Source organism: Salvelinus alpinus, chromosome 26 (assembly GCF_045679555.1).
Source record: "Salvelinus alpinus chromosome 26, SLU_Salpinus.1, whole genome shotgun sequence".
Classification (NCBI taxonomy): Eukaryota; Metazoa; Chordata; class Actinopteri; order Salmoniformes; family Salmonidae; genus Salvelinus; species Salvelinus alpinus.
Window position 1 is genome coordinate 19,112,239 of NC_092111.1, and position 15,549 is coordinate 19,127,787.

The window sequence follows — 15,549 nt, forward strand, 5'->3', positions numbered from 1 at the left end:
CCCAGACTAGCCAAGCCAGGCCTAATATTCAACAGAGCCCCAGACTAGCCAAGCCAGGCCTAATATTCAACAGAGCCCCAGACTAGCCAAGCCAGGCCTAATATTCAACAGAGCGCTAGACTAGCCAACCCAGGCCTAATATTCAACAGAGCCCCAGACTAGCCAAGCCAGGCCTAATATTCAACAGAGCGCTAGACTAGCCAACCCAGGCCTAATATTCAACAGAGCCCCAGACTAGCCAAGCCAGGCATAATATTCAACAGAGGCCCAGACAAGCCAAGCCAGGCCTAATATTCAACAGAGCGCCAGACTAGCCAACCCAGGCCTAATATTAAAATTCAACAAAGCCCCAGACTAGCCAAGCCAGGCCTAATATTCAACAGAGCGTCAGACTAGCCAAGCCAGGCCTAATATTCAACAGAGCCCCAGACTAGCCAAGCCAGGCCTAATATTCAACAGAGGCCCAGACTAGCCAAGCCAGGCCTAATATTCAACAGAGCCCCAGACTAGCCAAGCCAGGCCTAATATTCAACAGAGCGCCAGACTAGCCAACCCAGGCCTAATATTAAAATTCAACAAAGCCCCAGACTAGCCAAGCCAGGCCTAATATTCAACAGAGCGTCAGACTAGCCAAGCCAGGCCTAATATTCAACAGAGCCCCAGACTAGCCAAGCCAGGCCTAATATTCAACAGAGGCCCAGACTAGCCAAGCCAGGCCTAATATTCAACAGAGCCCCAGACTAGCCAAGCCAGGCATAATATTCAACAGAGCCCCAGACTAGCCAAGCCAGGCATAATATTCAACAGAGCCCCAGACTAGCCAAGCCAGGCCTAATATTCAACAGAGGCCCAGACTAGCCAAGCCAGGCCTAATATTCAACAGAGCGCTAGACTAGCCAACCCAGGCCTAATATTCAACAGAGCGCTAGACTAGCCAACCCAGGCCTAATATTCAACAGAGCCCCAGACTAGCCAAGCCAGGCATAATATTCAACAGAGGCCCAGACTAGCCAAGCCAGGCCTAATATTCAACAGAGCGCCAGACTAGCCAAGCCAGGCCTAATATTCAAATTCAACAAAGCCCCAGACTAGCCAAGCCAGGCCTAATATTCAACAGAGCGTCAGACTAGCCAAGCCAGGCCTAATATTCAACAGAGCCCCAGACTAGCCAAGCCAGGCCTAATATTCAACAGAGCCCCAGACTAGCCAAGCCAGGCCTAATATTCAACAGAGCCCCAGACTAGCCAAGCCAGGCCTATTTAACAGTGGTGTTCATTTCTGTTTATACGACTGACTTTTACTGAAACGTAAATGAGTCATATTTCACCACAAATACATTTACAAGTAGATGCTTCTGTAAATCAGTGTCATGTAAAATGTGCACTTAGATCTCAAACAGCTATAACTCTGTTCTGACCAGGAGAGAGGAGAAGAGCTACATTTCAGTCATTACACCATCGTCAGAAATACCTGACATTGTTGAGAGGGAGGAAAATATTGTCTGTTGATTAATCACGCCACTCACGCAGTTACTCGATGTTAGAACAGTGTCGTAACTATGACGAGTTCATTGGTACATTGATTAGATCAATCAGAATATGACAGTTCAGACACCAGGGTTGTGTTCATTAGGGCAAAATGCAGCAAAATGTTTTGCAATGGAAAAGGAGCGTCAGATCGTACCGTTTCTCTCCGTTTCAGAGCATTTCATGCCTAACGAAGACAACCCAGAGCACTCACAGCCTTTGACTGACTTCCCTAACAACTGTTGATGAAAAAAGAGCGTTAGAAATATGATTGATTGACTTACCTGATGATGGGTAGCTTGGTGAAGGCTACAGGGGGCAGTTTGAGTCCATCAGGCAGGGTGAGAACCTCCATTCCCCCTGGACATTTGGACGTGTAGTTCTCTAGACTCTGAGTCACCTCCTTCTTCTCTGTGGACCAGGGGAGGAGTCGGGTGGGAAAAGTACAGCACGTTATTGAGTCAGTCTGACCATTTCAAGTCACCAGGGGAAAAACATGTCTACAAAGACAAAATAAAGTTTTTTTTTAGGGCTGACCCCATTTAGTCGACTGGTCGATTGCTTGGTCGACCTACATTTTAGTCGAGCAGTACCAAAAAAACTATTCTAATCATGGTGTACAAGGCGCCTGTCTGAGTGGACTGATCCATTGTGGAGGCCGTGGGGATGGCACAGTCCATCACCAAGACGTGTGCTACTGAAATTGTATATAGTTATATTACATAGGAACAATGGTGCAACACTAATAAAAAAATATTATTTTATAACAAAATGTGCTTTCTCCCACATTGGATAACGGTCGATGTCCGCAGTTCTGAAACGTCAGTGTGCTGTTGATGTGGCACCGTTTCCTAGACCATGTTGCCACAGTATGTGCATAATAGCAAAGTTAACCATCATATTGGTGTTGAGAACAATGTGGCGGAGGCAGCAACTGAGAGGAGAGAAACCAGCCCTTTCCTTCAACGTCTAAGAACAGTGAGGAGCGGAAACGCCAACTTAATTAGGTCTAGAATCAATAGCCTAACTGTTAAAATGGGCCTGTTAAAATCAGCCATATATATTTACAGAAATAAGACAAATCCTGCTTCTGTTTGAGTCTTTGTTTAATAGCCTACTGATTCCGTGAGCACCAAGCCTCAGCAACCAACACATGTTGATAAACATTTTCACAGATTCAAGTGTTTTTAAATCTTTGCTATGCTTTGCTAAAGGCTTTACACTTTATAATATTAATATTATAACAATAATGAATGTCATAATCATTAGCAGGCTTAGTATAGCAGCCTTGTATAAGCACCATCGAGCTGTAGGCCAAAGAGCACATCCTGTTGAGTCTTAATACCGTTAAGTTAATACCTAATACCTAAGTTAATACCTAAATTACTTAGGCCTGCATTTCAAATCAAATCTAATTTTATTGGTCACATACACATGGTGTTGCAAGTTTAGCGAAATACTTACGCTTCTAGTTCCGACAATGCAGCAATATCTAACAAGTAATAAAGAATTCCACAACAAAAACCTAACACACACATCTAAGTAGAGAAATGGAATAAGAATGCATAAATATATGGATGAGCAATGACAGAGCGGCATAGGCTAAGATGCAATAGAGAGTATAGAATACAGTATATACATAGGAGATGAGTAATGCAAGATATGTAAACATTATTAAAGTGGCATTATTAAAGTGAATAGTGTTCCATTATTAAAGTGGCCAATGATTTCAAGTTTGTACATTTCAATACTTATATATACTTATATACTTATATATAGTAGGCTACTCTATCAATCAATAATTCATTAATTTGTTCCTGTCAACACACAACACGAGTCATTCATTCAAATACAATCAAGCATTTTCATATTAAAATAAAGCAACCCTTGAATAATTAGCGCAAACAACAAATAAAACGGTTCCTTTTTGGAAATTGCATTCACCAATTAATGCACGTATTTAGTCTTTGCTGTAATAAAGGCATTACAGAAAGAAAAAACATTGCAAAAGACTTCCTGGTATGCTTAGAATTTATTTAGTGTCGTTTACATTTTTCCAAACTGTAAAAAAGACATTGTAATCTAACAGCAGCTGTTAGTCACATAAAATGCTCTCAGTGTTTGATCCTTTCCTTTTCTTCATCTCCTGTATTTTCCACAACTTGTTAAGTTTATTTGTCACGTCCTCTGCATCCATTTTGGTGTCACAAGTGTTTGGAGTTTGTTATAACCAATGTATTGATGTGATTATGATATGCTATAGGTCAGGCCCTATTGGTCACGTGCATGCAATGCATAGGGTTGAGGGAATAAGGAATGTTTTTCATAAACAAAATGAGGAATTTCGGTAACAGAACTTTTCAGTCAGAAATGGCTTTAATTATGTTGCAGGTTCAACAACATGGACAGCGCGATAAACAATGTTGAAGTTCTATAGTGGTCACTGCAGAGTGGAGGAGGAGAGAGTCAGCAGGTGCTAGTCAGTCACCTTTTTTTAACACAGCGCAGCAAGTCTGAGCACAATCAAATCAATTGCAGTCGGACTCTAGTCCTCTGTGTGTCATAATTATTTCATCAAACAGTGCGCTTACAAGCATCAGCCAAGCACAGTGGATATAGTTGATTTGATTAAAACACATAGGATGGGTCTATATTCGGAAAAATACACATTTAAAATTTGGACGAATCGATTGGAACAGACCTGGTGGGCTCCCAAGTGGCGCAGTGGTCTAAGGCACTGCATCTCAGTGCAAGAGTTGTCACTAGCCCCTGGTTCGATTCCAGGCTGTATCACAGCGGTCTAAGGCACTGCATCTCAGTGCAAGAGGAGTCACTAGCCCCTGGTTCGATTCCAGGCTGTATCACAGCGGTCTAAGGCACTGCATCTCAGTGCAAGAGGCGTCACTAGCCCCTGGTTCGATTCCAGGCTGTATCACAGCGGTCTAAGGCACTGCATCTCAGTGCAAGAGGTGTCACCAGCCCCTGGATCGTGATTGGGAGTCCCATAGGGCGGCGCAAAATTGGCCCAGTGTCGTCCGTGTTTGGCCGGGGTAGGCCGTCATTGTAAATAAGAATTTGTTCTTAACGGACTTGCCTAGTTAAATAAAAATATTTAATTGAGGATAACACAAATAACCCAGCTCCAGGCCAGCCCTCTCTCCAGTCATCCCTCCTTCCCCATCCTTCAGGTTAAGTCAGTAGCTGGATCAATAATGATGTTTAGAGCCGTGCTGTATCATCACTCTCAGCCTCGCTGCTTCAGTTGCATACAAACATGTCTCTATGAGTTACTCTGCTGGCTGGGTCTCACACCACAGGGGTGGGCTGAGAGACAGAGATATACACATCTATACTCCAGCCAAGCTCCTGGATAGGCTACTACACACCCCTGCTTGGACAGCCACAAAATATCACATTATGAGCCTGAGCAGCACAGACAGAACCTACTGTGGTTCAGATCCAGGACTCACAGGCAAACATGTCCTTTAGACAGAGGTCGTTGAGGAGAGTAAATCTGATAGACTGAAGAGCAGAGCCATGTCAGGAAACAGAACATCAGTGATAAAAATCACTGCACAGTCACTTTATCGCTACCTACATGTACATATTACCTCGACTAACCTGTGCCCCCGCACATTGTACCAGTACCCCCTGTATATAGCCTCGCTACTGTTATTTTATTGTTGCTCCTTAATTATTAATTTATTAATTACATTTTACTTCAATTTATTTTAGGAAATACTTTAACACTTTTTTTCTTAAAACTGAATTGTTGGTTAAGGGCTTGTAAGTAAGTATTTCACTGTTAGGTCTACACCTGGATAATTCAGCGCATGTGACAAATAACATTTGATTTGATTTAAAATCTCAGTCAGGAGTGCCATTATTGAAAACATTGCTTTACATAAATCATTTATCTATCATCCTGTTTTACAAAGAACATTCCTGGAACTTAGAAACATCACCAAATGAAGGTTTTAAAGGGATGTTAAAGCCCTCTTTATTACAAGTCAAGTCACATTCAGTGTTGTGTGTGTGCAGTGTTGGGAAGTGGCTTAGTGATAATGGTTGAACAAGCAGAGAAATGCTGCATGCAGCATATAAAAACAGCCTGGAAGTAGAGATGGACTTATGCAAGGCTTTGAGTATTGTTGCTGATAGTACATTTAGACCACAGCGGTCATGGTGGATAGTTACCTGCCTGTATCTCCCAGTTTACCTGTCTGGCTGTCTACCCCTCTCCCAGCCTGTCTGCCTGTCTACCTTTCATGGGCAATTTAAAATTGTTCCTAAACCTGCATGGAATCTGTCTGTTGTTACATTTCAATTTAGTAAATTGTATTTGGAAGCCCAAGTAACGTAGTCTAACAGTAGAAACATGGAGAGTTGAAGGACAGACCGTGAAGGACAAAAACTCTGTATTGATTCTCATTTTGGGATGATGTGAGGTAAACACTATCTTTGAAGAGCTCACTGCAGCATTACACAACGTCCCCCCTCCCCCTCTCGCTCCCTCTCCGCCTCCCTCCCCCCTTTCAGTTCTGTGTTCTATCAGCAACCCCCCCAACTCTGAATACAGCTGCTTTCAACTCCAGTTCAATTCCTGTGGGGAATCGATTCAACTCACTTTCACTTGAAGAATTCCGAGAGCAGAATGTGACTAAATAAGTAAACATTAAAAAGGAAATGAAACATGTTTGCCATCAATTAGTATGTCAGTCCATCAGTCAGCAGACAGATAACTAAGCAATTAAATAAATAAGCATCAGCTTTGGAAGACTTGAGCCAAAACTAAATAATAGGAAATCAGATTTAAAATAAGCCCACATCAATTAAATAGCCTGATCACATGATGTGCCTCTCCTAAATCTAAATACACATTTATAAAACGCAGTCAGACAGACAAAAACAATATGTATTTTTCCATTTAACCTGCAGACCATACATTATCAACCCCCGACCTGGTGGAGTCCAGAAACAGAGCGGACAACCGGCAAGCCTATAAATAAAGTAAACGCTGCCTCCTCCACTTTACTGCTCACATTGAGTAATGAACCACTGCACTGGTAGTGAGTCAATACATTCTAGCATTTACTGGGCTCAGTGACACAGACTCCATAACAGAGGTAACAAAACATCTTCCCAGAGACGTAAAGATAAAACATTGTTTTCCTTTAGTCTTTTCACCAAAAACACAGAACACAGAACTTTAAATGAGGCCTACAGTGGTGAATAGAGTACTTAAAACTTAATATATGATTTAGTACCGTCCCACAAAAATCAACTCATTCAGGAAAACAAGGCAAAACAGATTCAACACTCATACTTACGTAAGAGGTTCAACTTTCTTAAACTTTCAAAATGTCCTTAAATGACACCGATATGACAATAATTTCTCAGTTCCTCCGCTCATTTTGAAGACAAACCCCTACATTTCCATCCAGAGGAGCAACAGATCAGTAGCCTATGGTGTAGTACTGAAGAGAGGACCCCTGGTGATGACTTCGAAATGTTTTTAACATTCTTAGTGAGGCCTCTTAACTGACTGACACTCTAGGGGGCGGGGGGGGGGATTAAATATACATCCTGACAGTACAGTAGTAACAGTCTCAATAAAACAGAGGGAGATTCTGCCAACTGTCACTGAAGATGGACTGCCCTGCCATGTTGGATGTGATTGAAAGTGCTGACAGAATACAAACTGAAATGAATGTTAAATGAAATACGACAAATTGATTGATTTATTGTTTTGGGTGCTTACAAGAAGTCAACTGCAATGACATTACTGCATTCATATTGAGGCGAAAAGCCTCATCTTATACACACAGTTAACCAGACCACAGTGCTAGAACATTTTATGTGGGTGGGAAACTGGCAAAAAGTGACAGACTTAGAAAATGTGCGTGTTTACTTCAGTGTAATGAGATGGAATGAGTGACTGGCCATCTTATGTGACTGAGTATCTAGGGAAATCAGAGGGAGGGGGTTGAGTGCCAGGGGCTTACAAACAACTCCATCAATAAGTAGCCCTTTAATTGCTATTTCTGCCCCGATAAAGCTTCAACTAACATTATTCATTTTAACAACTATTTCTAAAAATAGGTCTCATAAAAAGCAATCTCTTTCTCCACTCAATATAGGTAAGAGCCTGCAAGTTCCTGGTCTGAATCGTAGTCTCCGAGCCACAACACACAGCCAACTAATAAAATATTGATAATATCCTCCTGTCCCTGATACAGTTGAACTACCCCCACTGATGGGGGGGGGGGGGGGGGGTCAATACAGTTACAAACTGGGATATTACTTTTGACAATATATTGCGTCGTATTGTTGACAAAAATCGCAATATTATTTTTGCGCTAGTTAGCCGTCTGCACCATAACTCCAGTATTTTTCCTTCATAGCTTGTTCTCCATCTTCTTTTTAACTAGTTAAATGTAACTAAATGTAATCGAAAATGTAATCTTTGTAATCCCCAAAAGGAAATATTTATAATGAGGGCCATAAAGAATAACTAGTAATGCTGCATACTCAAAGAAAGATTCAAATATCACCTTTCTGGCTTCCTGAACTCGTTAGGAAATCGCCTTTCATCTCATATCAATCTTGTACGTCTATGACATACATAGTGTTTTTTGCTCTTCCGACTGTCCATCAACTCATGACTGAACCCTACAGTGCATCGTAACCACTGATAAAGCACATGCCTGCAGTCGTTACATCTTAGTGAGTCCATGCACCTTATTACGTTAAGCACATTTTTACTCCTGAACGTTTTAGGCTTGCCGAAACAAAAGGGTTGACTACTCAGCTTTTCATGTTTTATTCATTTGTAAAAATGTCAAAAACATAACGTCAGTGGAATTATGGGGTATTGTATGTAGGCCAGTGACAACATCTAAATCCATTGTAAATTCAGGCTGTAACACAACAAGATGGGAAAAAGTCAAGGGGTGTGAGTACTTTCTGAAGGCATGATAATATGGTATCGTGAGAACCCTGGCAATTCCCAGCCCTAAACCCCACACGCTTTACTTCCTCCTTTCATCCCTTTCTTCCATGCAGTCCTGAAGCTTCTGTGATGCCACGAGAGGAAAGATGACACGCTCTCTTTTTCTCTTCCTACCCCCCCCTTCTCTCTTCACCCACTCCCAGGCAGGGTGACACAGTGGTAACGTTAATGAGCTTGGCGTGATCACCTTTTCCTGAACCCCTCTCCCTTTCCCTTTTTCTCCCTCGCCTAAGCCAGAGACATTAAGCAGTTCTCACTCTCTGCCTCTACAAAGGCCTAGCTTAAATAAAACATTTGAGTTATGTTTTTTAATGTCACCGATAGGGACTTGAAAAGGCACTACTACCTCAAGACAGACCTTTGAAAGAGCCGGGCTCTGAAATTCAAAGCCGTGACGTTTCCTTTCCCCGGGAGCTTCTGCGGTGACATTAAATGGGAGGACAGCAACGTGCTTAAAGGAGAAACTGGGGTCGATATCATTTTACAGGGGTTCACTTCTAAGACTTGAATTGTGTTTACCGTCGGTCACATACTGTGTCGTGTACCATCGGTCACATACCACGATGCTGAGGGACAGAACAAATTCCTTGGTTGTGCACCTATGTAGACAAACAAGCCCCTCTCGAACACCCAAACCCCAGGGCTTCACCAGGGGACTCATGTATCAAGGTGCGTGTGCACAAAAAGAGATGCGTGCGACAGTTTTTCCTGCAAAGGTTGGTAATTATCCATTTTGAACTGGACAGAAAAGTGTGTGCGCATCTCCACGCAAATCTCAAATCATGTGCGCACACAACTTCACACAACTTCTCGTGGTTGATCAACTGTATGCAAGCAAGTAGGCTATTGTTATTTTGGGGGAAATGGAGGAGTTTGATGCACAGGAATTATAATAATGGTAGGCTAATATAAATATTGGCCTAATGATAAAAGAGATTAATTTGCCGTTGGTAAGACGACAGCATAGCAGAATGTCATCTAATATGTTAATTTTACATTTATATTCCTAAGTCATAATCATATTGCAGGACATGTCTCTCCTTTTCTGACATGACTGGTTTATTCTGCTACGAATATTAGGCTACTATTCATCACTCATTCAATAAGACAAGCAAAGTGAACAGCGCGGTAGCCAATGGCAGTATGTATAGGCTACAGTATTGCTGTTTGACAGGAGCGTGACATAATAGCCTATTTCATCTCAGAGCCTGTGTCAACGCAGCAGATAAAACCACAATCTACTGATAAACTAAATATTGAAAAAAAACATTTGTATTTTGCATAGAACTCTGCGCTGTAGCATTTACTTTTAAATTGTTCAAAAGGACAATCAATCTTGCAGAATACACGGCCAGTGTTTTTGCCAATCGCATGCGATTTTTTTAAGTCACTGCAACAACAAAAAATTACATTCTGCCCACACCTCTACAGAAATGTAGCAATATATTTAAGAAACTATCATGGCAAGGTTATAGGCAGAGTTATAGAGCTAGTTCACAAACCCTACAAAAATAGTATGGCTCTGATTTATCAATTAAAACATGCATATTTTGTGTGCGACAGTTTGATCAATCCCAACAATTTGTTGCAAACGCAAATCCTAGAATCTCCATGTACACTAGAGTTTTATTTGAAATGTACGCACGGTTGATAAATGAAACCCCAGATCTGTGGATTAAAGGCACAATCTGGGATATTTGAAAATGGTTATATTGTTTCCCATCCTCATCTGTCAGCTTTATACCAAACCAAGTAGCGTTGGGTTGACACACAAACTCAGGATTGTGACTTTAAAAGGAAAAGGCTGTTGCTGCTGGGCTGAGATTGTCACACTGTTCCCAGATGCTGAGCTGTACTGCTGTGTGTTCTACAATAATTCCCCAGACACGCAACGAACACAGCCAGGGGGCCGCGCCCCATTACTGCATGCTGGGAGAAGACGGCCTGCAATAACCCCCACCGTGTGTGACATCACCACACTGCAGACAAACAGCTGGGGGGTGATAGAGAATAGCTGGAGGGAGGAAGAGGGAGAGAGGTAGGATGGGCAAGTGAGCGAGACAAAAAAAGAGAGAAAGAGAGACAGAGAGAGGCGGGCGAGAAGAGAAGGCGTGGAAACGCAGTTTACAGGGGACAGATTTGTGCACGGCCCATTTCACAGAGTGTCTCTGCCAAAGCCACCATTGAGAAACTCACTGAGAACTATAGAGGTTTTAAGCTGTTCAAACAGTCACTCGAGCATGGAGTTAGGAGTCTGGTGGACAAGGTTTCAACTTGAGTGAGATCAGTGCACATACTAGCTGAAATATAACAATAAAATATGTTCTGTCCCTTTTTTTATGCTCAGCCTCACACACAAAATGTCACAGCTAGAAAAGCCTTATTTCTCAATCATACTTCTCGCCTTTCTGTCTGGAGGCATCACAGGCTGTAACTGCCCATTGTTAGAGTGTGACGGCCGCTGACACACACGGTGGGTGTATGACGGCCACAGGGATATAGCTGAGCTGCTGTTATTCCAGCAGGTTTACACAGTGAGGATGCTGGGTAGATGGGAACATAGCCTCCCTCAGCGTAGCAACAGTCCCTCGCTGCTGCTGACATTGGCAAATATTTCATACTGTTGGCACTCTGCTCTCTCTCTCCCATGCAACCTACTTGTTGTGTGTATGGACTGTTGTGTGTATGGACTGTTGTGTGTATGGACTGTTGTGTGTATGGACTGTTGTGTGTATGGACTGTTGTGTGTATGGACTGTTGTGTGTATGGACTGTTGTGTGTAACTGACAGATGCACACACGTTAATATTTTTAAAGGTATGTAAATTGTAAAGTCTGTTATGTATTTTTCGTTATGTGTCAGACCCCAGTAAGACTAGCTGTCTCCATTGGCTAATGGGGATCCTAATGAATCAACATCTCTCCCTCTCTATCCGTATTCACTATCTGTTTTCTCCTCTCTCTTCCTCCCTGTATCTCTCCACTATCTGTTTTCTCCTCCCTCTCCCTTCCTCCCTGTGTCTCTCCCTCTCTATCCACTATCTGTTTTCTCCTCTCTCTTCCTCCCTGTATCTCGCCACTATCTGTATTCTCCTCTCTCTCTCCCTTCCTCCCTGTGTCTCTCCCTCTCTATCCACTATCTGTTTTCTCCTCTCTCTTCCTCCCTGTATCTCGCCACTATCTGTATTCTCCTCGCTCTCTCCCTTCCTCCCTGTGTCTCTCCCTCTCTATTCACTATCTGTTTTCTCCTCTCTTCCTCCCTGTTTCTCCTCTCTCCCTCTCCTTGTATTCACTATCTGCTTTCTCCACTCCCTCCCTGTATCTCTCCCTCACTCTCCTGTTTCCCCTCTCTACCAAAAGGAGTAAACTAGTCTTGATAGTGAGGTCAGTGAGGCATCTGCTCTACCTCCCCCTCTCCTCAGGTGAGTACCTATCTCCTGAGTCCAAATGAAGCCCACTGTCACCCAGCCACCAACTGAGACTGGCTTGGTTGAGCATTACACACCATTACACCCACAGGCACAATGCTGGCTTTCCTAAAGGACATGCATGGTTGGCTGCGGTCAGGGGATGATTTCAGATGATCTCAGAAGATCAGTAGTATGAAATTGAGAAAATTGCAGTAGGTTTTTAAACTAATACTGACAAAAACATTTGACTATGTAATGTGTGTTATTCCTAGAGTAGAGCTAGTCAGACATTTTCTCTTTCCTTTTTTTTTTTTTAAAGAGTTACTATTTGTATTTAGTTTCCTTTCTATTCAGTACATGTCTCAGCCCTGGGAGGGGTTCTACTAGGCTGTATACCAGGGATCATTTGGTTATTTGATTTTGAATTTTAAGACTCCTTTAAGTATAAAAAAAAAAAAGATAAACAAAAATGATTTTATGGAAAATTGAATTTGGCCTTACTGCTAGAAGCCTGTACGAACACACTGAATAACGATTCACTATATGGACAACAGATAGTCCCCAAAAAAATTCAAAAGTAAGTTTGTTCTTTAGTGTCTGCCCTATATCTGAGAGACATAAGCATTATCAGGAAACCTTTTTAATATTATATTTATTTATTTAAACCCCTATTTTTGGCACTAAACAGTCTCCATATATACTTCCAACAATTTTTTTAACTGGTACCGGGGAACCTTCAGATGAGTCTTGAGGCCTGTGGCGTCCTAAAGCAAAACATGTATCTGTTCGTGAGAGCCTCACCTTTCTACAGATGGGTCATATTCGTGTGTAGCCCAATCTGTTCAGACGCTACAGACAGAAGTTGGCAGATCGGCTAACTTCAGACGAGTCTCTGTCACTTTTCACAGCAGATGAGGTGGATTGAGACGCATCCAATGCAAAAAAACAGATCTCCATCTTAAACTGACAGATTGTTAAAGGGATTTTTTAAATGTTGCTAATTAGATTACCGCGGGGTCGACTCTAGGGTTTAAGGGGTGCGACTTACATTGTTAAAAGAGTGCCCACTCAAAGACACATCTGGGTTTTGTGTGTGTGTGTGTGTGTGCTGACCTTGGTCCGAGAGGAAGTCCAGCATGGTCTGAAGCAGAAAGGAGAGGTGGCGGACGGACAGCCCGGGGTTTCCCATACGACGGGACGCGTACACCAGCTCATGGAGCAGACGCATCTGTACTGCTGCCCAGCCACGGTGGGTACCTGGGGGAGAGAAGATGATTTTATTGTCTAAATGTAAATTCTTTCAAATGTGTCTTCTACAATAACCATCCCAGCCCCTCTGAAAAGACACACATACAGAGGTTGGAGCAGAGGGCAGTCATTCTACTGCACCGGTGGAGCTGGTTTTCGGGATTCAATGCCTTGCTCAAGGGCACAACTGCAGGATATGGCATGTAGGATTTGATACCAGTAAGGGGGGGAAGAAAAAGAGAGAGGGGGGGGGGGGGGCTCATCCAAACATTCTCGTACCAGAGCAACATGTGAGATTGTGAGCTGTGCCGTGTGGCGTTGGCTCAACGTTATTTGTGTTCTGCAGCAGACATCTTAAGAAAGGAGAGAAAGCAGGAGAGAGAGAGAGAGAGGGAAGGAAAAAAGGATAGCCTGCTCAGAGGTAAATAAGAATCAATTGCTCCCTGAGCGACACAGTCTGTGGAGCTCAAAAAAATTGTGACCAAGATGCTTGTCCGTTGTAAGTGTTCTCTCTACTGTTGGAGGATATTATTAATAAATAAATAAAATAAATATATATAAATCATATTAACGCAAATCTCGCCTAAGCCATTTCCTCCTCCTCCTGTGGCGCCCACTAAGCAATCTATATATAGCAGCATCCACCTGTCTGTAACACCATGTGATGCTACCGCTGCTTATCTGAAGGGCACCAATACAGAGGAAGGGAGGACACACTGCTGCTCTCCCTCTCTCCCCCTCTCTCCATGCATGCTGCGAGCTCTGTATTAACTCCTACACTGAACAAAAATATAAACGCAACATGTAAAGTGTTAGTCTCATGTTTTATGAGCTGAAATAAAAGATCCCAGAAATGTTTCTCTCAAATCTTGTGCACACATTTGTTTACATCCCTGTTCGTGAACATTTCTCCTTTGCCAATATAATCCATCCAACTGACAGGTGTGGCATATGAAGTAGCTAAGTAAACAGCATGATCATTCCACAGGTGCACCGTGTGCTGGGGACAATAAAAGGCCACTAAAATATGCAGTTGTCAAACACCACAATGTCACAGATGTCTCAAGTTGAGGGAGCGTACAATTGGCATGCTGACTGCAGGAATGTCCACCAGAGCTGTTGCCAGAGAATTGAATGTTAATTTCTCTACCATAAGACGCCTCCAAAGTTGTTTAAGAGAATTTGGCAGCACGTCCAACCGGCCTCAAAACAGCAGACGTGTAACCACACCAGCCCAGGACATCCACATCCAGCTTCTTCACTTACGGCATCGTCTGAGACCAGCCACCCGGACAGCTGATGAAACTGTGGGTTTGCACAACCGAATAATTGTTGCACCAACTGTCAGAAACCGTCTCAGGGAGGCTATCTGCGTGCTCGTTGTCCTCACCAGGGTCTTGACCTGACTGCAGTATGGCGTCGTAACCGACTTCAGTGGGCAAATGCTCACCTTCAATGGCCACTGGCACGTTGGAGGAGTGCGCTCTTCACGGATGAATCCCAGTTTCAACTGTACCGGCAGATAACGTGTATGGTGTTGTGTGGGCGAGTGGTTTGCAGATGTCAACGTTGTGAACAGAGTGCCCCATGGTGATGGTGGGGTTATGGTATGGGTAGGCATAAGTTACGAAAAACGAACACAATTACATTTTATTGATGGTAACTTGAATACACAGAGATACCGTGACGTGATCCTGAGGCCCATTGTCGTGCCATTCATTCGCCACCATCACCTCATGTTTCAGCATGATAGTACATGTCCCCATGTTGCAAGGATCTGTACACAATTCATGGAAGATAAAAATTTACAAGTTCTTCCATAGCCATGTTACCCATTGAGCATGTTGGGGATGCTGTGGATTGTGTACGACAGCGTGAACTAGTTCCCGCCAATATCCAGTAACTTTTCACAGCCATTGAACAGGAGTGGGACAACATTACAAAGGCCACAATCAACAACCTGATCAACTCTATGTGAAGGAGATGTGTTGCGCTGCATGAGGCAAATGGTGGTCACACCAGATACAGACTGGTTTTGAGCCACACCCCTACTTTTTTTTTAAGGTATCTGTGACCAACAGATGCATATCTGTATTCTCAGTCGTGAAATCCATAGATTAGGGTCTGAATTTATTTAAATTGACTGATTTCCTTTAACTCAGTAAAATTGTGGTATGTTGCGTTTATATTTTTGTTCAGGGTAAATAAAAGGTATCCTAAAACCTCTCTCTCACTCGCTCTCTCCCCCAGCTAAATGTCTTCTGTGGTATTTTCGAGGAGGTATTCAAGGTGTCTGGGAATCCAATTAGCACCACCATGATAATGACATGCAGCACAATGCTCAACCTGTCACA

General features: G+C 42.8%; 1 protein-coding gene across 2 annotated transcripts in view; it reads right to left on the reverse strand.

Moving 5' to 3' along the window:
- The window catches only part of LOC139554868 (trafficking protein particle complex subunit 9-like), a 279,884-nt gene that overhangs the window by 250,503 nt on the left and 13,832 nt on the right, over positions 1-15,549 (reverse strand). For both annotated transcript variants that reach the window (XM_071368091.1, XM_071368089.1), the window contains 2 exons: positions 13,061-13,204; positions 1,811-1,937 (listed from right to left, as the gene is read on the reverse strand). In XM_071368091.1, the coding sequence (XP_071224192.1) occupies positions 1,811-1,937; positions 13,061-13,204 (271 nt within the window). The remainder of the gene's footprint in view (positions 1-1,810; positions 1,938-13,060; positions 13,205-15,549) is intronic.